The 25,473-nt window shown below is 48.9% G+C and overlaps 3 protein-coding genes and 1 long non-coding RNA gene across 5 annotated transcripts in view; 3 read left to right on the top strand and 1 right to left on the bottom strand.

Annotated features, from left to right (window-relative positions):
* The first annotated feature begins 455 nt into the window (after positions 1 to 455).
* LOC138724665 (uncharacterized) lies at positions 456 to 3,025 on the top strand. The gene is made up of 3 exons (XR_011338089.1): positions 456 to 569; positions 654 to 722; positions 2,368 to 3,025. It is a non-coding gene; the product is annotated as an uncharacterized lncRNA (long non-coding RNA).
* Positions 3,026 to 3,709: 684 nt separating this feature from the next.
* Positions 3,710 to 9,415, bottom strand: ADIPOQ (adiponectin, C1Q and collagen domain containing). Its single transcript, XM_069864843.1, is given in 4 exon segments — positions 3,710 to 5,726; positions 6,129 to 6,348; positions 9,285 to 9,328; positions 9,331 to 9,415. Coding segments are annotated over 4 exon segments (852 nt in total). The 5' UTR covers positions 9,401 to 9,415; the 3' UTR covers positions 3,710 to 5,208.
* The window catches only part of LOC138724660 (G-protein coupled receptor 35-like), an 88,317-nt gene continuing 71,849 nt past the window's right edge, over positions 9,006 to 25,473 (top strand). The window contains exon 1 of the mRNA XM_069864840.1: positions 9,006 to 9,011. The gene's annotated coding sequence lies outside the window, so the exon portion shown is untranslated. The remainder of the gene's footprint in view (positions 9,012 to 25,473) is intronic.
* The window catches only part of ST6GAL1 (ST6 beta-galactoside alpha-2,6-sialyltransferase 1), a 36,397-nt gene continuing 34,906 nt past the window's right edge, over positions 23,983 to 25,473 (top strand). The window contains exon 1 of one of the 2 annotated variants that reach the window (XM_069864517.1): positions 23,983 to 24,077. The gene's annotated coding sequence lies outside the window, so the exon portion shown is untranslated. Of the gene's footprint in view, positions 24,078 to 24,821; positions 24,845 to 25,473 lie in introns of those variants that run through there. The other variant, XM_069864518.1, reaches the window with a different exon arrangement.

Below are 25,473 nucleotides of genomic sequence, written 5' to 3'. Positions count from 1 at the left end.
CCTGGGCCCCTGCCGGCTCATATTCAGTCGCTGCCAACCAACACCCCCAGGGTCTTCTCCTCTGGGCAGCTTTCCAGCCAGACTTCCCCTGGTCTGTAGCACTGCATGGGGTTGTTGTGCCCCAAGTGCAGGACCCGGCATTTGGCCTTGTTAAACCTCATCCCATTGGACTCAGCCCAGCGGTCCAGGATGTTCCGAACCCCTTTGTAGAGCCTCCCAACCCTCCAGCAGATCCACATTTCTACCCAGCTTAGCGTGGATAGTTACGTTTTCTGCTTAATTACCCAGCCAGCCTTTGAGGAGGTACTCCTCACGCCGCTGTAAGCACGGAGTTTTGATCGAGGGACTGAGCTGCAGACCGGGCGCGCAACCATCGAGAGGCAGCCCCGCCCGGCGCACAGAGCGGCCGCGCGCAACCAGCGAGAGGCAGCCCCGCCCGGCGCGCAGAGCGGCCCCGCCCTCATAGCGGAAGTGCGGAGAAGCTTCCGGTGCGGAGGGGTCGAGCTATGAAGCCGGCGGTGGATGAGATGTTCCCGGAAGGAGCCGGTCCGTACGTGGATCTCGATGAGGTGAGGGGGGCAGGCGCTGCGGGAGCCGCCCGCGGTGCTCTCGGTCGTGGCGGGGTCGTGCTCAGTGGCTGCTTTCCCAGGCAGGGGGAAGCACGGGACTGCTGATGGACCTGGCCGCGAACGAGAAAGCCGTGCACGCAGATTTCTTCAATGGTGAGGGCCGCGTTGGGGCTGGGGGCGCGGGGCCGGCCGGCGGGACGGGAGCGCTCTGGGCGGCGGGAACCGAGGGTGTTGCAGCCAGCCGTGCGCTGCGTCTCTGGTCCCGTGTCTGTGGTGCCTGGAGGTCGGTGACGCTGTCCCCAGCCGTACGCATCGTCAGCGCTGCCTTTTAGGGCACCTCAGTGCTCAGGGGGTGGGTGGGACGCCGTGCGGTGTTTCTTCTCTGCTGGAGGTTTTAGATGGCTTTGAATACTGATCACTACAATGAAAAATACCTTGGGCTGTTTGTGTATCAAATAGCTTATATTAAACAGTGCAAATACATCTGAAAAAGATGACAGAACTTTGCAAGCTGTCTCTGTTACTACTTCATAGTTAATTCTTTAATCTCTTAAGGTATGCATGGGTATGTATCCAAAGCAAAAGAAAACCTTGCTTTTAAAATGCTTTCTGCATTTGGAAGTCAACTGTATATATGTACAAGTATGCGTATCTGCTTTTGGGGAAAAGAATGGCTGTGTATTTGGGCAGTTAGGGATAGAACATATACCACCTTACGTTTGGTTACTAGGGGGGAGTTAATGCTTCTTAAGCATTGTTTTTAGACATTTCAACTGAGAATTTCAGATACGTTATTAAATGTGGTCATTGTGGTGGCGTCGATGTCACAAAATGGTATTAATTCTGAAATAAAGTAGGTTGCTCATGTTGCTGGAGATATAGAATGCATGAGAAAAAGGAAGTTCAGCTAGTATATACTCTCAACAGCTGTAAGGGACGTAGCTTTTTTGGGGGGGGCTAGCATATTCAGGAGTAAGTATTTCCATAGAGTTCTGTCATGCTGTTGTATTATATTCCATTTGTAGTTTAGGACTCTTCTAAATGAGGATTAATCCTCAGTTTGTTGTAGGACACTTGTATATTGCCACACAGCAGAATAAAGACTTGGTTTCAGTTAGCTTGTTAGTTTCTGCTCAATATACAAAGACAAATGGTTAAGAGCCCTTCCAAAAGATGTCTGGGATGGCTGGGACTGGCCAGCTACTCTTCCTTAGTCTGAGTGAGATGAGTTTTCTGAGAGAGAAATGCTATTAGCGCTGTCACAGCAATGCAGTGTCCTTTAAGGAAGGGATTTTTAACAATAAGTCACAAATGCAATTGTCACTTTGAAAAATATATAAGTATGTGCCTGGGTACTGTGTTCTAGAGGCAGAATTCTACAGGAGTGTCTGCATCTGAGACTTGCTGCATGCGTAAAGCTTGTACCTCTTTAGTTCTGGAGTCTGGGAATCATAGTTGATCCACTATGAGCATGATCGATACTTAATGTGTTTATAAAAGTTCTGCTTTTGAAGCTTTACTTTGCTGTCATTAATTGATCACAAAGCTTGTGTTGTGTGACTGAAGTGTTTCATTAGTGTACAATAGAGAACATACTTGGCTCTGCCTTTCTTTCTACTCTCTCTTCCCACTCTGATGTTACATTTCTAGTACCTGATGGTGCAGCAATTCATTCACTTAATTTGTCTTTATCTCTGTCTTTATCCAAATAATGAAAAAGTGTACTTGTGAAGTATGTGCATATGTAACAGTTAAAGCTTTTAAGGTTAATTTTACCTTCTCTTATTTTTCTGACTAGATTTTGAAGATCTCTTCGATGATGATGACATCCAGTGAACTTAGTTGGCCAACTATGCAATGCTGAGTTGTGGATTTTTCTTTAGGATCGTCTGTGCTGTCCATTATTTATTAAAATAATCAAAACAGGAAAATTGCAGAGCCAGGGAGAAACCCTGTATCAGCAGCTCGGGGAGTATGAAAACCAGATGGTTAAAAATAACTAAGGAGGGAATTGTGGGTTGTTGTTTCTAGGAGACTGTGTGTAGATTTTTCTTAAAATTTTACTTGCTGATGGATTCATTCAATAAACTACTAAAAAAAACCCCACCTTTCTCTGGGATGTACTTTGAAAGTAAGTATTGATGTGTCCTGAGCTCCCTTAGAGAATGATTCTTTTACTAAATTTTTCACTGTTACTTTTGGGTATTGCATAAAGATACAGGGCAGGACATATTGCTGCCTAGAAAAGTTTTATTCATCCCACAGTACAGGATTATCTAAGGCTAGGATGGTCACATTTTCCAAGTAGCTTGACTCTTATTTGCCAGTTGCACTGAGTGTGTGTTGTCTTCTCTTTCAAGATAGATACTCGCCTACTGTCAGTACTTAACCCTTTTAATATAGGAAGCACAGGAATAAAAGGTAATAATTTTATCTTGATGTTTTAAGCAAAGAAACATTCTCTGTTGGATTTAAACAGAGATTTAAACCAGATTTTAATCTGGTTGGATTTAAAAATCTAATTTAATTCTTTAAATTGTACTCTACAGAAATAAAATCATTCTCCTGCAGCAGGTAATGTAATTATTCATGCTTATGCATATGGGACGTATGAATCTGTCTGTTAAGTATTAATTCAGATTTTGACGCGAGTTTTCTAAAAGCATTCCGTAGTGTTTGATTTTGCCCCCTTTGGTGACCAAAGCATGCAAGGAGGTGGGCACCTGTGCATGAGGCTGTTGCTAGCGGGTGAGTTTGGAAAAGCCATTTATAGGGTGATAAAAAGGCTACCTGTTTCGTGATTAAATAAGATAAAGAACATTATATACTAATATACAGCATTCTTGTGGAGCTTTGTTATCTCATGGTCTGTGATAACATGCATGCGTGTACATATAAGGCATATATATTCTGCTGTTACATTAATATCACAGTAAATGTGATGTTGGGTGACCCTTCTCTTTCTGGATTCACAGCCCCAAGCACCCATACAGCTGGGACAAGGGAAGACCCAGGACCAAAACCAGATACAGGCTTTGAAACGGGGGCTTCCAGGCTTGCAGAAAGTCTTTTTTGTTTGTTTGGCTTTTTTTCTTCAAACCATTCCCAGCAACACATACAAAAAGGCAGAAGCATTCTCATTGAAAGAGTTGTTTATTGTTATTATCACTTGTGATGTGGTAATTCAGTGGAGTGTAGAAGATGCTGCTGTGGGAAGTAATTTCAGTTGAAGCTCTTAATGCTGTTTTTTGCTTGTAATAATGCATCAGCTCTGATCTGTGTTAGCTTGTTCTGAAGCTTAGTGGGAGTCTTCTTTGAACATAGCTGAGAAGCCATCAAATCCTTTTTTAGCTAAGTCAAGCAAGTTCCTTGGAGAACAGTTTGATGGGACTGCTACTAATATCGGCCTTAACGCTCTTCTCCCAGTGAGCTACCCTTGCTGAGCGTTGGGACAGGTCCTGAGGGTGTTCATCCGAGGAGCCCATCCAACATGCGAGGCTGCACCTCTTGATGCTCTGCCCAGCTGGTGTGCCAGCCATTGCCAATGGCACACACCATGTGGAAAAAAAGCTTCTAACTCTCAACTTCTGACTGCTTGGGAGCTCTTCAGAGGGGAGATGGGCCAAGACCCTGCCAGCTTGCAGGTGGAAGCTGCTCATGTGCTCCATGCTGATGGCCTCTGGCTGAACAAGTATCTGAGCCGTTGCTTACAGTGCCTGGTGAGTGTTTTGGGAGGGGACACCTCCAACCTGCGGTCCTCTCTGCCCAGGAGCTGTGAGGTACCTTATGCTCCCTGGTCAGGCAAGGTGTTTGCAGGGAAGCTGCTGTCATTTCTGAGCTGTGTGGCCAACACATTCATGACCATCTTGGAACCCCAAAAGCCATGTGGTCAATGGGCTGCTTTTGTTGTGGAGCCTCACCAGCGTTCAGGTGGCTTTTCAGATAAATCAGAAGAGAAGATCCCTACCCTAACCAAGCATGCCATCTATGTTAGAGGTAACAATAGGGATAAACATAAACAGAAAACTGAAGGATTAAAATCAATCTAAGTTAATAATCTGAATATATTTAAAGATCTGGGATAAAGAAGGGAGACAACAAACCATGGGTGGAAGTCAAAGGCTCTAATAAGACAGAGTTATGGAAAAAACTGAGCTATCTCTTCCAGCTGGAAACAAGAGCAGAGATGGCTTTTGTGAGTAGTCTTCTCTCTCTTCTACTTAAATTTTAAAATGCTGGCTAAAATACGTACCAATGGTTTAAACTAATTTGGATGGTTAGAAAAGGGAAATTGAGAATGTGATATTTAAATGTAACTTCTTTTACCGCTTTTAAATTTAAATAAAAAGGTTAAACTCTCTTGAGAGTTAATCTTTCATGATGTGGCAGGAACAGTGTTTGACTTTAGGCTGAGGTTTTCACAAGGAGATCAAGAGCAGAGGTAGGAGCAAACTCTTGGTCTCATGGAAGTCACTCGTGTAACCTCACTGATTTCACAGGAGATAAGGTCCACCCTTGGCAATTGTTGCCTGTGCAAAAGGCAGTTTTCTGGAAAATACAGTATAGCTGTAGCGCCAGTGCCCCAGAACACTGTCTGGGCTTAAGCCACCTCGTCCTTGCACATGCACGACCCTCTACTTTAATGGACATCCAGGTCTGGGTACAGGAGGAAGCCCATAAAAGTGGAATCATTGATGTTGTCAGCATAGACGCCGTTTTTGCCCTCCTCCCCGTACACCTGAAGCCAGACCTCATCCCCAGCACTAAGGTGCAGCAAGACAGAGCCGCTCGCTTGGTCAACGTTGTTCTTCTGGAACTGGTCATAGGTGAAGATCACTGCCTTGTCCTTCTTGTAGAGGCTGACCTTGACATCCATCAGGTACACTGTCAGGTGGTAGGCAAAGTAATACGTGCCTGGGATGTTGCAGAGGAACTTGCCGGTGCTGGTGTCATAGTGGCTTTGCTCGTTGTAGAAGATCTTGCTGAAGCGAATGGGGACGTTGGGTGGAGGGGCTCGCTCTGTCAGTCCCACGCTGAAGGCCGAGCGGTAAGCAAAGACACTTTCACCCTTCTGCCCTGGTTGTCCGGGATATCCTCTTGGCCCATCCTGCCCTGGGATTCCCATTTCTCCTTGGTCGCCTTTTGGTCCTTGCACACCTAGGTGACACAGTGGAGACAGGATGTTGCAGCTGGCAGCTACAACCCACTGGCATTAAAGGCAGAGAGGGCTGTGGTTTGAGGATCTGCTCAGCAGCATGGAGTGAAAGGTGTCCCTGAGGAAAGGCTGGATGACCTCAACAACCCTCATGAGCTGAGGCAGTGAGTGGAAAGCCCGCTCAATCCTCCTGGCTGCATACAGAGCTACTGAAAACAGCAGGTTTGAAAAAACACAATTAACAGGAAAAATAATCACCAGACCAAACTCTTTGAGAAACTTAAAAGCCATCTGGACAAAGATCAGGCATAGACCCACCAGACATGAGACCTACCAGGGCTGGGCCTGAGGGCTGGAGCTGCCCACAGGCTCCAGCACTGACGTTCCTGCGGCTTCTCACCAACCTTTATCTCCTTTCTCTCCCTTTAATCCATCTTGTCCGTCTTTCCCATCCCGGCCAGGGAGCCCGTTGTGGCCAGGGTAACCTGGTGCTCCTCCCATCCAGTTGGCACACGGCATTTTGGGGTCAGGTTGTACCTCCTGGGCAGCCACTTCTGTGCAATGAGGGGCCACCAGAAGCAGTGAGCAAAGGAGAAAGCCTGGTGGGCACCTCATCGTCGATTCCTGATACGAACAAGCACTTTGTTAACCTTAGAGGTTAGTAGGAGAAAAAAAAAAAAAAAATGAACCCCCATGCCTAAATAACAGAGAGGCACGGAGGACTAAACTTTGAATCAGCGTGTTTGAAGGAAAGCTATTCTGCTCACCCCAAGGGCCCTTCCAGATCCAGCATGGTGATGCTGTGAACTCCATGAGCATAGCTGGGATGGGGCTTCTGGGAGCAGCGTGGACCTCAGCATGGAGAGGGGGCAGTTACTCCCCTAGTACTTGCAAGCTGTTTGCACGGGCCCAGATTTAGCTCAGGACCAAGCACGGCAGAGGCCAAGGTATCTGTGGCTGATGCCTTCTCTGAGTTCTGCTCAATTAGCCGCGATGCACTCTACCTTCTGCCCTGCTGCATGAGCAGCTGCCTGAAAGGATGGGTCTGGCAGAGCCTGTCTCAAAACCACAGAAGCATTTCAGCTGAGCATTTATCATGTATTATTCATTGCTGTGCATATAGCCTTCTAACCTGGCTCTGTCTCGTGTCAACAGGAACTACAGCTGAGCTTTCAGTCTCCTCTGAAAGACTATATGAAATCATCATACTGGGTTTTTTCCACCCGAATGATGTTTTTTTGGATTACAGGAGTACAGGCTGTGGAGTTCAGGCACTGTAGGGTCGGGATTGTCTTTAATCTAGTTGCAATGCTTGTCAGAGCAATTAATGCAGCTCCTGAGAACTAGATGGGTGGTGACACCCTGTGGCCAGCCTGGGCTTTTGTTCTGATGCTCCCAGAAATCAGTGGGACTTTGACGGGCTTTTAGGAAATGGATATTTAAAAATTACTGTTGTTGTGTGATACTGCTCCCCAGGCAGAGATTATACCTGGAACAATAAAGGTATCCTGCCAAGAGGATTGTAAGTGACATAATAGGCAGTCCACCATGGCCTTTAGACTCCCTTAGCTCTGTGATTTCCAAGAAAAATAATAATTTGGAGCAATTCCTTTGCAGGGTTTACTTTCCTAGGCAAGCTATTTAAATGTCATATTTTAAATAACATCTTATTAGCTCTCACCTAATTGCTTGAGAGGAAATGAAATAACAAAGGTTAACATGATTTCAGTTTTTGCAAGGTATTGGGGCAGCCTTCAAAGAAAATTTCAAAGCTCTGCTTAGTGATTCTGGTAGTACCTAACGCACAAACTCAGGTAACTCCTAACACTGGGCCCACTCTGCTGGGCTCCAGCAATTCAGCAGCCCCATGGCAACCTGCCATGACTCGGTGGCCCTGGCTTGGAGGCAGGTTTGGGACTGAGGGTGTCATGGACTCCAGTGTTCACAGCCTGAACCTTACACAGGAGGTAGTGATTGTCCATCAGCTGGAGCAGACAAGTGAATGTCTCTCAATCCTGAAAGAGTCTTGGGCTGGGAAGTGGCTTTGTGCACATTTGGCCCCTTTGCTGTGCCCCAGTGGACTGCACTGAGTGGAGGGGGCCCTGACTCCCTATGTGGGTCCCCTCTGACTCTGCTCCATGCATGAAAACATGCTAGCATTCAATAAAAATCTGCCTTAAAGTGCATTTGTTGAGTTGTGCTTTGGTGATTTTGTGGGGGCGGTTTTGCTTTCTCATATGCTGCTTAGAGCTGAAATATGATTAACACTTTAGTGATGTGTGCTCAATAGACAGCCCCAGAGCCAGGTCTTCTGCTAGTGCAAAATAAACCCCTCTGTTATGGTCCAAAGCAGTGGAAGTGTGAGGCAGCCCAAGGCAGGGCTGCGCGGAGTGTTGCTGACAGACGCTATCTTGCTTGCTTTGATGGTGCTGGTCCCACAGCACCCTTGGGTGGCTCTTCACAGCAGTTATGGTATACCAGCTAGCTCCTTCCTTTCTAATAAGAAAAGTGTTGTGATATGCAAATAGAAAACTACTTTTGTTGCTACAATTTGACTCAACTACAAGTGGTTTGCTTGCTTGAGAAACAATGCAGTTGTCTGGCATAAGCATGTCTTACAGAGGGAAAGGTTTAAGCAGTGACTGCTAATCTGAGTTTAAGCTCTGGTTTTGGTATGAAATCCTTTTGCTACATATTTCTCATTTCTTTTTGTCTTTCTATCTGATGCTTAGCAGCGTAGCACAAAATAATCTGCTATATTTGAATGTCAATTGTACCTTTTGGACAAGTAAGCGATGAACTTGGTACTCTTCGCAGCATTTAGTTAACACAGTAGCTGCCAAGGGAATAAAAGCTCGTATGCATTATATGAAGCCTATTAGTTCATCAGTGGAAATCAGCATATCATCCATGAGAACAATGCCATTCGTAAGTGCTATGCAGTGATTCAGACCGCGATTCAAAATTTAAATTTCACATAACACTATACAAATATTATATATGTATATATAAAATAGAAGAACTCTCTGCATAAGATACATAAAAAATCTATCTGTTTTCCAACGTCAGTATTTTCTTCAAAGGGTATTGACCAGGTGTTTGGCTTATGTTGATCTTTTTTCTTTCTGTAATTGCCTGTAGAATAGCTTTTGTCGATGTTCCAGTGAAGACTTGCTCCAAGGGCTCACACCTTAAATTTGGGTGGTGCAGGTTTCTGGCAAGGAGCTGACATGACTCAAGGAGAGTTGAGACAAACCTAGTCTTCCCAGGAGCCTTTGAGGAACACAGTTAATTGAAAGGGGCTCACTGTTACAGCCATGTGGGTTTTCGCTGTCGTTCCTGACTACTTTTGATTTAGGATTTTGATATCTAAATAGTGTTTCCAGACCCAGGAGTGTGGATCTAAAGGAGATCAGCTATTCTTGGTTTAAAATAATCACTGGCTATTCTGAGAATAACTCTAAGAAAGGAAACTTCTGGTGGACAGAAAAATCTGTCTGATTCAGCCTAAAAGAAAACTGAGCTTAGTTAAGAGGGGGAAAACAAAAAGTCATGCTTACCAGCTGTTTTGAGTCCTCGTTGGCTTGCTGCAGTCTCTCTAGAAATGAAGCCCGGCTACCACATCACTGTCCCTAAGGGCACAAGGAGCTATCGGCTCAGACACTGCTTTTTCCATTTGCTGTTGCGCATGCTGACCTAAAAGCTGTTTTTTCCCATCAATTTTTCCTGGCCATCACTTAAGTTTTGTACCACGTATATAACCCAGTCACACTGGGATAGCTTGCAAAGACATCTTTAAAAAGATAGATTTGGGAAATGTATAGGAACTGAAGGAGCAGTGGTTTGCCAGAGAAGCCCGTGTGACAGCCTGCTCGTCTAGGGCTGGACTTGTACAAAACAGGCTGCTGCTGTAAACTGGAAAATGTTAGCAGGTGGTGGAGAAAGTGTGTCTACAGCCTCCCTTAATGCACTTCAATGTGTTTTTCTCAACGTTAGTATATGTATTGTGTGAGAAGTTTTGGCTTCTCTTTCTAACAGCAAGAGCCATTCCTGCAGGGAAGCTGCTGCCCCACCAAAAAAGGGCAAAGCTGCTCGAGGGGAAGGAATGCATCACCCAGCACCGAGCCAGCACTATTGTAAATCATCAGAGTAATATAAGCTCTATGGATGGCTTTCAACCTGCCACATGTTTTGGCCTAAGGCTCTCCTAAGGCCAAAACAAAGCCTTTTCCCCGTCTCCCTCTCCTTCCAAAACAGAGGTTGAACCTTGGAGAGTAGAGGCTTTCCTCCCCAGTCACTTGGGGGGTTCAAGGTTAGCTAGGTGGGACCTTTGCAAAACTGGGCTTTCAGATTTGGACCAGGAAAAAGTAGTGTGATGCATGTTGTTGCAGCCACGTGTGTGGAGCTGGTGTCCTTGGGAGAGGGGTAGCTCAGCGAAGTGGATGTCAACAGGACAGTACCTTGAATTACTGAGTTGTTGTAAAGACTTGGCTACCTGGAAGGACTGAAAAAAAAAAAAGTATAAATGAACGCACAAATGATTTGTTATAATGTAGAGCTGTGAGTCATCAAGAGTGAATTTTGAAGTCCTGAGGAGAAGGGTGCAGAAGGGAGGAGCCGCAGGATGACTGTTCACTGCCTGTGCTGTTTTGGTCAAGCCCTTAGTCCTTAGTTTGAAGAATCTAAATTTTTGGGGGTTTGGATGATGTTTTTTCCATGCAATGTTGAGACTTAAAACAATCCCTCATGTGACCCCAGTAAAATATGACAGAGGTTTATCTGGATCTGTTGTTTTTCTGTAACATGATTTGCTAGAGCCATGTGTGTGCATTTGTGTGCATGTAATGCCAGTATTTCTATCGAGGTCTCCTCTCCTGAGCAATGAATGGAAGAGCAGGATCTTGGAATTGAAACAACTTTTTTTGCAGTGGAGGCGAAGTTTGTGGCTGCCTTCCCAGAGGGTGTGAGCAAGACAAGGCTGGTTTCCCTGCCAACTCTTGGCTTAAACCCCAAAATGCATGATTGGGGTACTTATTAGGCTGCTAGTATTTGAAAATCGGGCCTGACATGTCTAATAGGTAGTGCTGCAATTGTCACATGGCCTATAATTCACAGAATCACAGAATAACCAGGTTGGAAGAGACCCACCGGATCATCGAGTCCAACCGTTCCTATCAAACACTAAACCATATCCCTCAGCACCTCGTCCACCCATGCCTTAAACACCTCCAGGGAAGGTGAATCAACCACCTCCCTGGGCAGCCTGTTCCAGTGCCCAATGACCCTTTCTGTAAAGAATTTTTTCCTAACGTCTAGCCTAAACCTCCCCTGGCGGAGCTTGAGGCCATTCCCTCTTGTCCTGTCCCCTGTCACTTGGGAGAAGAGGCCAGCACCCTCCTCTCTACAACATCCTTTCAGGTAGTTGTAGAGAGCAATGAGGTCTCCCCTCAGCCTCCTCTTCTCCAGGCTAAACAACCCCAGCTCTCTCAGCCGCTCCTCATAAGGCCTGTTCTCCAGCCCTTTCACCAGCTTTGTTGCTCTTCTCTGGACTCTCTCCAGAGCCTCAACATCCTTCTTCTGGTGAGGGGCCCAGAACTGAAAACAGCATTCGAGGTGAGGTCTCACCAGTGCCGAGTACAGAGGGAGGATAACCTCCCTGGACCTGCTGGTCACGCCGTTTCTGATACAAGCCAAGATGCCATTGGCCTTCTTGGCCACCTGGGCACACTGCTGGCTCATATTCAGTCGGCTGTCAACCAACACACCCAGGTCCCTCTCCTCCAGGCAGCTTTCTAGACAGACTTCTCCTAGTCTGTAGCACTGCATAGGGTTGTTGTGCCCCAAGTGCAGGACCCGGCATTTGGCCTTGTTAAACCTCATGCCATTGGACTCAGCCCAGCGGTCCAGCCTGTTCAGATCCCTTTGCAGAGCCTCCCGACCCTCCAGCAGATCGACACTTCCACCCAGCTTAGTGTCGTCCGCAAACTTGCTAAGGGTGCACTCGATGCCTTCATCCAGATCATTGATGAAGACATTGAACAGGGCTGGACCCAGCACTGAGCCCTGGGGAACCCCACTTGTCCCTGGCCTCCAGCTGGATTTCACACCATTTCCCACCACTCTCTGGGCCCGGCCATCCAACCAGTTTTCCACCCAGGAGAGTGTGCGCCTGTCCAGGCCAGAGGCTGACAGTTTCTCAAGCAGAATGCTGTGAGAAACTGTGTCAAAGGCTTTGCTGAAGTCCAGGAAGACCACATCCACAGCCTTTCCCTCATCCAGCAGCCGAGTCACTTTGTCATAGAAGGCGATCAGGTTAGTCTGGCAAGACCTGCCTTTTGTGAACCCATGTTGACTGGGCCTGACTGGTTAGGAAAATATCACAGTGAAAAATCTTTCAGTGGTCCATCAGACAGCCTCCCAGCTGTTATCTCTGCCTCCCAGAAGGGAGGTGGAGGGCGGCCCTGGATGCCTGCCTTATCCATGGGGCCACAACCAGCTGACACAACCTCTGATGCACGGATTTTTGGTTATATTGTCTTATTTGGTTTGCATGTTGGTGCCAGCTCCTCTTCCCACTGCAGAGGGAGATATTGTACAATCCAGTGAGCTACTTCTCCCTGTGGGATTGGAAAACATTTAAAGTACCCTGTGCCCTGCCTGGTAACAAGCAAAACCTGTCACCAAACGTAGACTGGACTGGCAGTGCCCACAGCTGTGGTGCTCAGAGGCAGCAGCTCTGGCTGGCGCTGGAGGTGCTTTTTTAGCACAGAGAACCCTGCAGTCCCCGAGTCTTGCAATACCTTTTCCTCTTTGCATTGCGGTCACTAGATCTCCAGGGTAGGACATGCTGCCCACACCTAACTCGGCTACAGACCTTATGCTGAGCCTGATCTTTTTTTCACTTTTGGATCTGATGCAAGACTGCAAATATGAAAAATACAAGACCAGCTTGATGGATTGTGGATCACAGCTTTTGTTAAGAATTAAAAATAAGCAGAAATTTATATTTAGCCTTCTATAAAATGGAATAAAATAGAGCAGGAGGCTTTTTATTAGCTGTGCTCCATCACCACAGTCATGATTCCTGCTGGTGTGATTTGCGAGGTGAGAAGTTGTTTTGGCCACCTGCAGGGAGGTTGGGACGGCTGCCTTAGGAATACATTGGTGGCTGCCCAGGCCAGCCTGGCTCTGTGGGCAGGATCCGTGCTGCAGGGGCCAGGGAAGGAGCTCCAGCTGCTTACCGTTGTCCTCCTCAGCGTGGTTGAGCCAACACCACTGTGGTGCCCAGCCCATGGGAACACTCATACCTCCGGTCATCCCTTCCCAAGGCTACTGTGGCCCCTCCAGCCCCGGGCCTGGAGCCCCTCCACTGGGAGTTCACCCCTGCCCTGCCCTGGCTCGCTGTGCCCCTGGGACGCCTGGCCCTTCCCTCATCTTTCCACTGACCCTGGGATACTGCACGTCCCAGAAACAACAAGCATTCCCCACTTTGCTAAAAATGGCAAGAACTGTTTACGCCATTCAGTGGGCTGGCAGGCTGTGATATGCTATTTTGGTACTGGCCAAGACTGTGCGCAGCAGAGGGATTGCAGCTTCCATGCTAGGGCTGTTGCTCTGTTCCCAGGTTCTGCTGGCAGCCCTGGCCAAGTTGGCTCACTCTGCAGCCACAGCCGAGCCAAGTCCACTCTTGCAGCTGGACAGGACCTGCGCCCAGCTCCACTGTTACTCCATAGGCACCCATAGAGAGTACAATGCAGTGGCAAGCTCTGAGGAGCCAAATCCAGTGAAAAAGCAGTACAATAGCCTTTAGCTCCAGTGCCACTGGCCACAAATGGCAAATCTCTGATCTCGTGCATTGTTGTATGCCCAAACCCTCCCCTGCAGAGCATTACACTTCTCTATGGTGGCTAATTATTAATGGGGAAGAGGAGCTCTCTCCCTGTGGGCAGGCTGGAGGGTTAGCCTGGTCCTGTGTGCCCTTGGGGGCAGCTCAGCCCCCTTCTCCAGCACCCCAGATCCCACAGGGTCCACTCTGCTGGTGAGGGCACCTTGTGTAGGAGAGGACAGCCGTTTGTGTACCCCATCGTTCCACTGGAGCATTGGCATGGCATGCGGTGCAGCCATGCCTGTTACAAGCTAATGGACCCTTATGTTCCCACTGGATTTTCCTACATTAGCACGAAGAGGCAGCTTATGTCCAGGGAGAGGCAGAGCAGGCAGTAGTGGCCAGGGTCTGTGAAGGTGCAGCGCAGGTCGGGCCAGCCTGCAGGAGGGAACATGAGCTTCCTGGAGCCAAGTAGAAGCCTAGGCTGTGTGTGGTGGGTTGCTCACCCAAGGTGATGGCAGTGTGGATTGGGTGGTGGAGGAGATGGGAGTCCCAGGGATGTGTGCCATGATAGGAACGCTGAGCCAGCATTTAGGGGCACCAGAAGCCAGCAGTGAAGAAGGGACGTGCTCTGCTCGACTGGGTGAAGGGAGCCCTGGTCCCCTCTGGCTGCAGGACCATGGGATGTGTCTGACACCTTTGCCTTTGCTGGATGAACCCTATCTGATTCTTGGCAGTGGGGTTACAAAATTCTCGGCCTGCTTCACATGGACAAACGGTCACTTTTCTTCCCTGTAATGGGCAGCTTGGGCAGAACAGCTACTTGCCAGGCTTGAGCAACAATGTGTTTCTCATCTCGGTGATCACAAATAAACTTTCCTGGCCTCAGGGAATTGCTGCTTTGATCCCAGGGAGGGGTCTTGGCACAGCAGTGTTTCCCATGCTGGAAAGCGACGTTGAGACATATTTTTTCAGGAAACATAGCCCTGTAGATACTGCTCAAAGCTCCTTTTATTTATGTCATAGCTGTTCCCAGAGCACTCATTTCTGCAGGGCAAGTTCGGGATGCCACTTTGCCCTCACTGGGCTGTGCCAGGGAAATGCACCCAAAGGCCCATGTAGGGGGTTCTACACAACTCTATCCAGGTCCTCTCCGCTCTAGTGCCAACTCACAGCTGAGCTGAGTACTGGCTTCTTTTAGCACAGCCTGGTCTTTTTGGGGGGCTTGTTCTGGGCTGGGAAGAGGCTGGGCAGGGAACAGAATAACAATCTCAGCCATCTAGTATGTAGCACATTCCCCTGCAACATCCTCTGCCAAAGCTTCCTCTCCAAATTTTGCTCCCAGCAGTGATCACATCTTTCACACGAGGCACCTGCGAGTGTGCCTCTGCCTGGCCCTCCCCTTTGGCTTTGCTCCATAGGATGAGCTATTCAGGAGTTATTTAGTGAGATTTCTACTTACTGGTTAAAATGAACACCCCAATGTAGGTGAGGAAGCCATGCAGTCCCCCAAAGCCTACTTGTGTACATCAAAATGCAGTTTCACAAAGTAGATAAACTATTTATTAGGGGAATGTTTCTGAATAATTCAAGCATGGAGAAGAGCAGTTTCCTTTGCACAGATGGATTTCCACATTGTTGGAGTCAGCCAGACCCCTCTGCTGTAAGATTTGGATGGTAGATGCTGCTAACTGGCTGAGCAGCACTAGGGTAGCGGGGGACTCAGGGCAGGTTTGCAGTGGTCCCCCCAAAAAGCCATTGCTCCAGTGGAGAGCAGCAGGAGGTCACATGGTGGTTTCTTCCAGGCATCTTAGAATTGCTAGGTTTGAAAAGACCTTTGAGATCATCAACTCCAACCATACTCCAGCCATTTTAAAGGGATGTTTGCCCCTCCAGTCCCCTATTTTTCATTACTTGTGGTTGCTGAGGTACATAAATGGCATCATCCCCTCTGGTCACCCCTTTCCATTACTCTTTCAGCCTATGCACCCGCTGCTCTTGATTTGGAATAACTGTGCTGTGGGGAGTCTGGAAGAGCCTCCCAAACGAGAAAAGTGTATTTGCTTCGGGTCTGATGGGAAAGGGGAGGGGGCCTGTGGAATTCCATAACCCCAAATGGTTTGAAAGAGGCTGTGTGGGAGCAACTGGCTCCGTGCTGAGGTGCAGGGCAGGCAGTGAGGGGCCATGGGATTCTGGGGCTCCTGCTGCTGTTGCTGAGGTTTCAGGGTGAGCCCCAGCTCTCCTCACAGCAGCTGGTGGGATTTATGACTCCTTGCAAGGAGGGGTGGTTCTTTCCCTCTGTCCCTTCCCTCCTGTTATACCCCACTGCAAACAGGACAGTTGCTCTCACTACAGGCAGGCATGTGGGTGCTGGTGCACCCAGCTCCTCTGAATGTGGCCTCAGGCAGGCAGGGTGCAGGCAGGGCTCCTCTTGCCTGTAAACCACAGCTCTTGACTGCTGTGCCTGGTGACAGCCCAGTGCTGTCCACATGTGTGTCCACCCCACTGCTGGGGTGAAAGTCAGGAGCCCACAAGTGAGATAACACCCTCCCATCACACTTCCCTTTGCATTATGTAAATGCAGAGAATCATTTTTGGGCACAATGTTTTTTCCATTCACTGTGTTATTGATCCCATGCTACCAGCTCCAGTAACCTCTGCTTTGCATTAGCTGACTTTCTGCTTTTGCAGAGCAATGGATGTGATGGCAGGGTGGTGGAGCAGGCTAGTTGGGCACAGGCACAATGGATTTTGGAGCTGTTTTCCCAGTGCAGGACCCTCCTGGACTAAAATTCAACTGCCAATGAGCCTGAGTTCAATGTATTCTTGGACCTGGCGACCAGTCCCTGCATGCCTTTCTGAGAGCCTATGCTCAAGCTCAATAATCTTTGCTTCAAAACAGCAATGCTTCAAAACAGGTGCTAAGAGATAGCAGTTCGCTTGTTTCTCCCATCATTTACAAAACCTAATCACTTTAAAAGTGAGGGCATGACTAATTAAAGCATCATGAATCGTACATTGTCTATAAAATGAAATATCATGGAATCTGAGTGACACATATTTCACTGTAAATATAATAGAAAATGATTACTGTATGTTTTTCCTTTAGGCATTGCACAGTATAAATCATCACTAAATGCTCTTTAGGAAGTCAAAGAGAAGACTATATCTGTGACACTTTAGATAGGGCATTTCTTTATGCTTAGCAGAAGGCTTTATGGTTCCTATAGGGCTAATAAAAGACTTATAATGTCTTCACTTTTGTAAGTGCTTGTTCTCCTGACTTGAACAGCCAAAACCACATTGTGACTGGTTTCAGCAGTAAATTTGTTTTCTATCTGGAATCGAAAGACTTTGCCCCTGCTGCAAGCTTTGCCTCTCTTCCATATGAGAAACAATGCCGGTTCACTCCCAGCTAGCACTGCATTTTATATGTTTCTCACTTTGGAAAGTACCTTTCTGCCTGGCAGCCCCAGAGGCAGCCGGCTTACCCAGCAGCCCTTGTTCACACTTGGGCTGCAGCACCTATCCTCGTGTCTGCTGGGAGTTTTACTTGCAAGCCGGAGAAGCAGATCTGGCAGCCAAGATCAGACTGGGGCCCTCAACACATGTCGCTGCAGACATGTTGATCCAGCCTGCTGACTTGAGGCAGAAACAAGTGCTTGTGGTAGCACCTCACTCTGCCAAGGCACAGCAGAGCCCTGGTGCCTGCTGACCCTGAGCTCTTTCCCAGCTAGCCGGATCTCTCGCAGGGCTGGTGGCACATGGATGCTGAGATGTCACCCACAATGCATGGCTGTGCAGCAATGTCTTTCAAAAACAAATGGTTTCACCCACACAAGTGGGTACCAGTGTGGACAGGTGATGTTTGTGCCGCTGCCATCCCCTGGCCCAGGGCAGAACACAGCCCCTGAGCCCCACAGCTTATTTGTTTGTTGTTTCTTGGCTTGTTCTCCCCAAATATTTTCATCCAGCTGAACCGCAAATAGTTGTATACAGCTTTGCTGTTTGGGTTTGTGGTGAGCCTGCAAATGCCGGAATGTGTTTGCTAGAGACAATCAGGGTGCTTTTGTGCTCAGTGGCTTTGTCATCTCTCACTCTCTCACTTTTGTTTCTGGGCTTTGTTCATCTCCTGCCTTCCCCTCAGTGTGCGGCACCTTTCCTGATACTTCTGAGAATAATTGGCTCCATGTCTTGGTCATTTTTTATACTTGCTTCTGAAATGTAGGGAAGTGGCATATCCGCAAGTGTTCCTCAGTGACTGCTGCTCACCAAGCACATGTCTTCATGATTCAATTAAAAATGTGATGCCATTTCCTCAGCAGACCCTGACAACATGTGGCAATGCATTTTCAACCTTGATAGCATTGCAAAGTATCATAGCAGCCTTTCCCTTCAAAACAGTGTGCTGCGGCTGCACTGCAGGGACTCCAAAATGCAGTGGTTTTGACATACCAAAAGAGGAGAATGAGTAGCCCCAATGCCATTGCTTGGGCCTAGCATTTCTCCAAACCTGAAATTACCTGTTCTTTGAGGTGGAAAAAATATTACAAAATTACCCATAGTGGCTCTCCTCTCTCTTCCCTCCGCAGACTCTGCCTCCTCACACAGGAGGAGGGCCCCTTAGCTGAATGGTCCTTGGGCCCTGATTCTCCAGCTTCCCATCGCAACTCTGTCATATGCAGGGAGGTTTCATACACATTTACCAAAGAGAAGCACTGAATGTGTTGCATTGCCTAAAGAAATATTCTTTCTCTGTCCTGTTTATTTTGCGCAGCTTCTCTGGATTTGTTCATTACTCTTCTTACTGTCTTCCGCACTGTTCACCTGATATTTGTTTCCTCACTACCTTTTGCATATTTATTTTTTCATTTGCAGTCAGTTCTGAGCAGAACACTAACCCAGCAACACCTGAACACCTGAACACCTGAATCGTATTTTCTACTGCTGGTATGGGAAGGCAGCACAAATTAGTCATTGTTTCTAATGAAAGGGCTGTGGGTGAGACCTTATGAGACAATGAGATCTCATTTCCTTATGTTGAGAGTGTAATTACAGGTGGGTTAGGAAATACTGGTGACAAGAGGTGGTAAAGGAGGGTGGGTAGGAACCTGTCTCAGCTGCAGCTCCTCTGTATCCATGCATCCCGAGGCTGCTGCATGGTGGCCCAGCCTTGGGTACAGAAACCCTCCTGCTTTTTCCACTTATAGAGGCAGTTCAGTAACCTTCGCAGTCAGCTGGTGAGTCAGCCACACACTGTGGAAGCCTTTGGTGCATTTTGGTTTCAGTATTGCTCAGCTCCATCCTCTCTGTTTGGGCTTTCTGATCCATTGACTCCTCCACAGCCTCTCTTGCTCTTGAATTGGGTAACTGCTTTCCCAAGAGCATCCCCTGTAATGTCCCCTCCTCTTTATGCTGGGAATGCTCAGAGACTGCGAGAGTTGCAATTCATGGCAAAACTTTCTGCTCCCAGTGAATCTGATTTTGAAGGTGGAGACCTGTTCCTAATAGACCTGTGCCTGCTGTGCCTGGAGCATCACCCACTCATGCTAGAGAGGGATTTGGCCCTTGTCATTGGCAGATATCTTGTGTCAGTGTTTGTGCCCATACCTAGATGGACATGGGGCCATTCTGAGGTTGAAATGGGCCAGGAGCAAGCAGTGAAGCCAGCCTGGCAGGGAGAGTGTGAGGAAGAGGCACCACGGTGCGCAAGTTAGGGAAAAGAGTTTGTGAAGTTACCAGTCCTCCCCCGGCCCTTTAAAGATGTTTCAGTTGTGTTTTGAAATTAACCATTCTACAAACTGGTTTTTGGAGGGCAGCAGGTTCTGTAGCAATATCAAGGACCTTGGGTTCCTTTGCTGAAGCTGTGTAACCTGTGTGGTCCTTTTCTGCAGAAAACAAGTTTCTCATTTTCTTAGTTAGAAAGGCTACCTTACCTTTTTTTAACCATAATCAGGATAATAAGAAGGAGTAGGGGAAAAAGCCATTAATCTAGTCTGGTTCTGCTAACCTTTAAAGTGTATGAATTCCTCTCTTACCTAAATAATGTTCAACAGGATTTTCTTCCCCATTTTACACTTGCAAGGAGCTGAAGACATCAGCAGCATACATAATGATGTTAGAATGATTCTTGCACTCAGCATCCTAGGTATTAATTGTTCAGACTTGAACCCCCCATGTGAAGAAAACAAAGAAAGTGTACCTGCAGTTGGATAGTCGCTGTTTTTATCTTGAATGGAACATAACACCAAAGGGAGGGGTGTGATTTGTCTCATCTGCATGTTGCTGTGCATCACAATCTGGCTTTGGAGCATCCTCTTCCTGCACCAGTCTGGGAGGAGGCTGGAAGTGAGTGGGGCTGGGTTGCACATGCCTGCGCGTACTCTACTCCACCCCACTGCTGTGCCTACAGGATTGCTGGAATAGAATAATCACAGCCCAGTGGGACTGTAAAACAGTATACATGGGGTTATGCTGTGCCCTAGGGCACAAGATGGATGCGGTCAGTCACCCTGACCAAAGGTGTATCTGACAAAATCCCAGCTCCCATGACCTGCCATGCTGGATTTTCCTCATACCATTTATTAGGAGAGGGATCTTAAAATAGATCCATCATCCTGCCAGATCGTAGTAACGCTCAGTGTGTGCAAAGAGCAAAGGCTACCTTTAATATGTTCTGGTTATATAAACTAATAACCTTTCCCCCATGTTTTGGCTCCTTCAGCTGTGCCCAGAAGTGAACCTGGACTGCTTACTGTGGCAGGGTAGCAGCAGGCAGCTGAGCAGAGGTGCATCCCCAAAGAGCTATGTCCCAGCTTAGGATCCAGCCCCTTCTCCCTCCTCTAATGGATGAAAGGAGGATGCAAGTTCACAGGATGCTGTACCATCCTAAACTCTCTGCCTGTGCGGATAGAAATGGGAGAAGAGAATGTGACCCACAGGCTGCTAGGATTTGTGCTAACCCCTTCGCAGGCAGAACCCTGGCTCTGAGTGAGATTTTGCTTTCCTCCATATTTGGCAACTTGGTGACACAGAATTTTTCAGCAAAAAAATGGATCTGCCTATTTTAGCTTGGGCTCTGTGTGAACTTGCATTTGTAACATTGTCTGCAGCTGTAATCTGAAACAATTGAACCTGCCTAATTGTTGCTGTGTGTATATACTGTATACGTGCCAGCGAGGATTACACATCCTTCCTTCCCGTTGCTGCTGCTGCCCTGGGGCTGCCACTTCCCTACCAGTCAAATGTGTCATCTTTCTATTGAATAGCAACATCCCAACACTAAGAAAAGCACAGGCACTGTGAATCGTGGGCTCTGGTAGACTTGCTCAGCCCCAGGAATCTGTCCAGAGCTGGCCAAGGGATGAAGCACCATGGCCCAGGTCTTAGTTTTCTTCACTTTTGCCTGGAAAGTGCATCCATGGGAATTCAGAAGGCAAGACTCATCCTGCCTGTGCAAGAATCCAGGATACTGAACGTGCTGGGAGGAGGACACATGCCCATGAGTGCAAGAGCGTGTATCGTGCTCTGCTCTGCTCTTCCCGATGTCCCTCTCTGAGGAGGGGGCTGGCTGCGGCTGCTGCTGCTGCCCAGCAAGGTCTGGTGAGGGGCTGGCTGTGTGCTGTTTTTACCAAAAAAAAACTAGGTCAGTGCAGTGTGTCCCAGGCTGAACAGGAGTTGGCAGCAACAACCTGTGAGAGAAGAGCCAATGAAATAGAGAACACATATAGGAATGCACATGTACATCACCACGCAACCCTTCTCTCCTCAGGGCAGGGTAGGCTTCAGGACAGATATCAAAAGACAAAGCCTAACTGGAGAGGAACTAGAGATGGGCATCAAGAAGGACCAGGGAATTTGGAAACGTGACCCATGAGTGCAGACTGAATGAAATGGTGCTAATTAATCCAGAGGAAGGAAAACTGGTGAAACCAGTGAAGCCTTTAAGTATATAAAGACTGCCACAGAGTAAGGCAGTAAATCAATCTTTCATTGGGCATAGGGAAAAAAATTGCAATAGTTTTAAAAAAAACATTGAGAGAAACTTTCCAACTGCAGGATAAATAAGCACTGGAAAAGATACAGTTAGGGTGCCTCCACCTAGTTTTAAGACCAGGTTAGACAAACCTCTGTCAATAACGTAGGTTTGGGCAGCAAGGATGGATGACGTGGATTTTTGGGGTCATCTTAATTTCAATATTTCTTGTTTAGGTGCTCAGGCCAGAAACTTCAGGAGAAAACTTTTGCCGTTGCATGGGCTGGAAGCATTTATGCATATTCCAAGTGTGGTGGGACGTCTGTGCAACTGGCCTGTTCAGCATCAGTGGTTGCCCTGCAACTTGGGGACAGGCAGGTGAGGCAACCAAGGAGGTGGCAACTTTTTCTCATAAAGCTATTAAAGCTTTATTCAAAGAGGTAAGGAATTGAAGCTGTGACAAAAAAAAAAAGGCACTCAAACCCACCTTTATAAGCTTCTCAGTAAAGGAGCCTTTGAGGAATATCCCTTTAGCAGCCCCATAAAAGCATTATTTGTTACCAGTCCCTGCTGAGACATTCATGGCTAGAAGTCACACAAATATAGCCATGGGGGCAAAGCTATAAGCCAGCAACCTACAGACCTGCCAGCTTCTTCTCATCAAGGGCACTGGAAACAGAACCCAACGGAGAATCGGTAACTTTGGGATATGCAACAGCAGCTGCTGATGCTGAGGGTGGCACAGGAGTCCCCGAACTGGTCTGAGACATGCCTGGGACAGGGAAAGGACAAGAGCATGCTAGGACAAAAGCAATCTTTTTACGCTGTTCCTCTTTTGAAGCTGCCTAACTCTTTAGATTGACAAATGGAAAGGAGTGACTAGGACTCACAGAGCTTACCCTGTAACTGCTTGTTCTTTTGCAGTGTAGGAAAAAATGACTTGGACAAAGATGCTGATTCCGGCTTTGTTTCCCAGAAAGAAGCAACACTGGAAGGTAGGAGTCATGAGCCTGAAAAAGCCAGCACAGCTCAGCTTGTCTCTCTGGAATCGGGATGCACTCCCTAGCTACTGCTGTGATCTCCTCTGCGGCTTGCCCGGGGGCATGACAAGGCAAGTGGGTGAGGTTCACCCCGTGGAGGCTCCTGGGCTCTAGAAAAGACTGCATTTGGTTATCTGCAGGTTTTCTAAAAGCTTCCTGAGTTAGAAGAAGGATTCCCTGCACCATGGGTGGTCCCTCTTCAAGTACAATCACGGTTTAAAACTTTGATAGTGCAAGAAGGGAGGGATAGTGCAAGTGTTGGAAGGTGAGGAGGGGATGCTTAGAGTGGTCTGGGGATTTCTGTACTACCCAGACAAGTGAACTCATTGTGTTCCTTCCTGCATGCAGCAAGGGGAATCTGAGCTGGAGCTGAGGACCAGCGAGAAGGGGACTTCTGCAAGTGGGTGGAGGGAGAAGGAGAAAGCAGCACTCGAAGGGATGGCCGCACGGACTGCTGCCTGATGAACAGAAAACTCTTTATTAGGCTTAATGCCTCCTTTATATATGTTAACTAGTAAAACACACGCTGTTTTCTTTACAATGATCGGGTTTTGCCACTTGTTAACGAGCCTAGGCCAGGCATATGATTGGCTAAGATTAACCGTTCACGCGCCGTCTTCGTGTTTCTTCTTGTTGCTTTGTTTGTCCTTCTCTCAGCCAAGGTCCTTCAAGGGCAGCCTCCGCTTCCCGGCGTCCTGCGGCCTGGGGAAGCCTCCACAAGCCCGCGTGTTACGGACCTGCAGCCCCTGACGGGGAGAGCAGGAGCTTTTGTTCAGCTCCTTGGACTGACAGGAGGTACCTACCTCCATGTAGTCAAATTGCAAAAGGACTTCGAAGATGCTTCATGAACAATCTCAGCCCAGGCAAAGACCTTTCTGAGCAAACATCCACAGAGAGATACCACAATTAGTGGTAAATGTGGGCTGGCCAGCTGCCCATCTCACTTGCCTCCCTACTTGAAAGAGTCACAAGACCTCATCTGCCTTCAGGTTCACCATATACATGAGGTTTAACCAGGTTTTAAATGCTGGGAATGCCCTAAACCATTTTGCCTACGCAGCAAAGTGTCTGTGAGCTGTGAAACCCCAGCTCCGGTGCTTGTGGTACAGGAACAGCCAAGGGTCCTGAGGGGCATGGGGTGCTGTATGGAAACCCAGCCAGGACCTGAGCCCCATGTCCCAGCCTTGTCCTGGCAGGCACGCTCTGCCTCCCCGATTTGCGCAGGCAGCGCATCAAGCTGCTTGTGAGGAGCGCCCTATCCAGTCCCTCCTCGGATGTCAGAGAACCCTTGTGAAGACCTTACTCCAGTGGAATTGGCGAGGTCCACGTGCAGGAGAACATCATCTGATGCCAAGGTGGGAGTCAAGCACAGTGAGATGCCGAGTGCGCGTGCCAACTTGTAGGCTGTGATCCCAGACCAGAAGCTGACTTCTTTCAAAGTGGGAAAACACCAATACACCCCAGAAACTTTCCTTGCTCTTTCCAGTTGAGCAGTAGAAGCACAGCAGTCAGGGTAAGTACTGTGTCCTGCATCCCGATTGCTCCCCCTTGGGCAGAGGTGCAGTCTCCATCCCCGCAGGGGTTAAAAAAATGTGTAGATGTGGTGCTTTGGGAGATCGTTTAGAGACACGCGGGCATTGCGTCGATGGTTGGAGTTGATGATCTTGAAGGTACTTTCCAACCTTGATGATTCTATGCTTCTATGTATCCAAGTCCCATGTTCAAAATTAGCCTGAAGTAAGCGAGACAGACGGCGGCTTCGCGGGAGCCGGGCTCTCTCCGTGTCTGTAACGGAGCCACGAGCGCTTTTTTGTTTCCAGGAACAGCTCCCTAGAGGCAGGCGGACAGAGCCGGGGCACACAACGCCCTTACAGGGGGTTTCTTCAGGGGGCCAGGGACACTTTCTCGCAGCCACGTACCACACCGAGCCAGCCCCTCTGCCCTGGCCACCCCTCCATCCGAACGATGTCACCGGTAACGGCTCCCGCGGGGAGAGTCGGGGTCTGCCGGCCTCGGGCTGCCTCCTGCCGCTCCGCAGCCCCGCCGCGGCGGGACGGGGACGGGGACGAGGAGCCGCGCCGCTCCGCATCGCTCGTCCTTCCCAGGAGGGCAGCCGCGCTGACTCTGACCCTGCGTTACCGGAGCGCGCGCGTGTGTGTGTATGTGTGTGTGCGTGTGCCTGCTCGCCCCGGCGCCTCCCCCGCCGCCCCCGCCCCCGCCGCGCACGGTTGCGGCGCCCAAACGCCTCGGCGGCGGCAACAAAGCCAGCGGCGGCGGCGGGTGAGCGCGGGGCCGTGGGGCGCGGCGGGCGAGCGGGGCCGGGCGGAGCCGCTCTCCGGCCCACAGCGAGGGTTCAGCCGCGGCGGGTCTTTGGCCGCTCGCCGTTCCCGTTCGCCCTTACGGCCCCGCGAGCGGGAAAGCGGCGGCCGCCCCCCTGGCCGGGATCCCCCGTGAGGGTCCCGGCGGGGCTCCGCCCCCCGACCCCGGCGGCTCCGGGCGGGCGATGCGCCGCTGCCGGGGCCGGAGCCGCTCCTGAAGGCTCGCGGTGGGTCGGGCTGCGGAGCGGGAGGTCGCGGCGTGAGGCGGCGGCGGGACGGGACCCGGGGCGGAGGAGCGGCAGCTGCTGCCGCTGGAGGCTGCGCCCGTAGCCGCCGGCTGAGAGCGGAGCTGATGACGGGCAGCGTCAAAACAAAACCGCCCGAGAGGGGGAAGGTGCCGTGCGGGGCAGTAGCGTGTAGCGGGAGGTTTTCTGGGCTGTGAGGGAAGGAGAAGCTGGAGCTGCGTGCTGGTGTGTGAGGGATGGATCTAACCGTGTGCAGCTCCCTGGTGGTACGCTAGTGGCTAAGGTGATGGGATTTTATAACTCTCCTTACACGAAGACCTGTGGAATACTTTTCCTGAGCTGGGAT

This window comes from Phaenicophaeus curvirostris, chromosome 10, assembly GCF_032191515.1.
Source record: "Phaenicophaeus curvirostris isolate KB17595 chromosome 10, BPBGC_Pcur_1.0, whole genome shotgun sequence".
NCBI classification, from domain to species: Eukaryota; Metazoa; Chordata; class Aves; order Cuculiformes; family Cuculidae; genus Phaenicophaeus; species Phaenicophaeus curvirostris.
The sequence above is the reverse complement of the archived record's forward strand: the minus strand, read 5'-3'. Positions and strand labels throughout refer to the sequence as shown.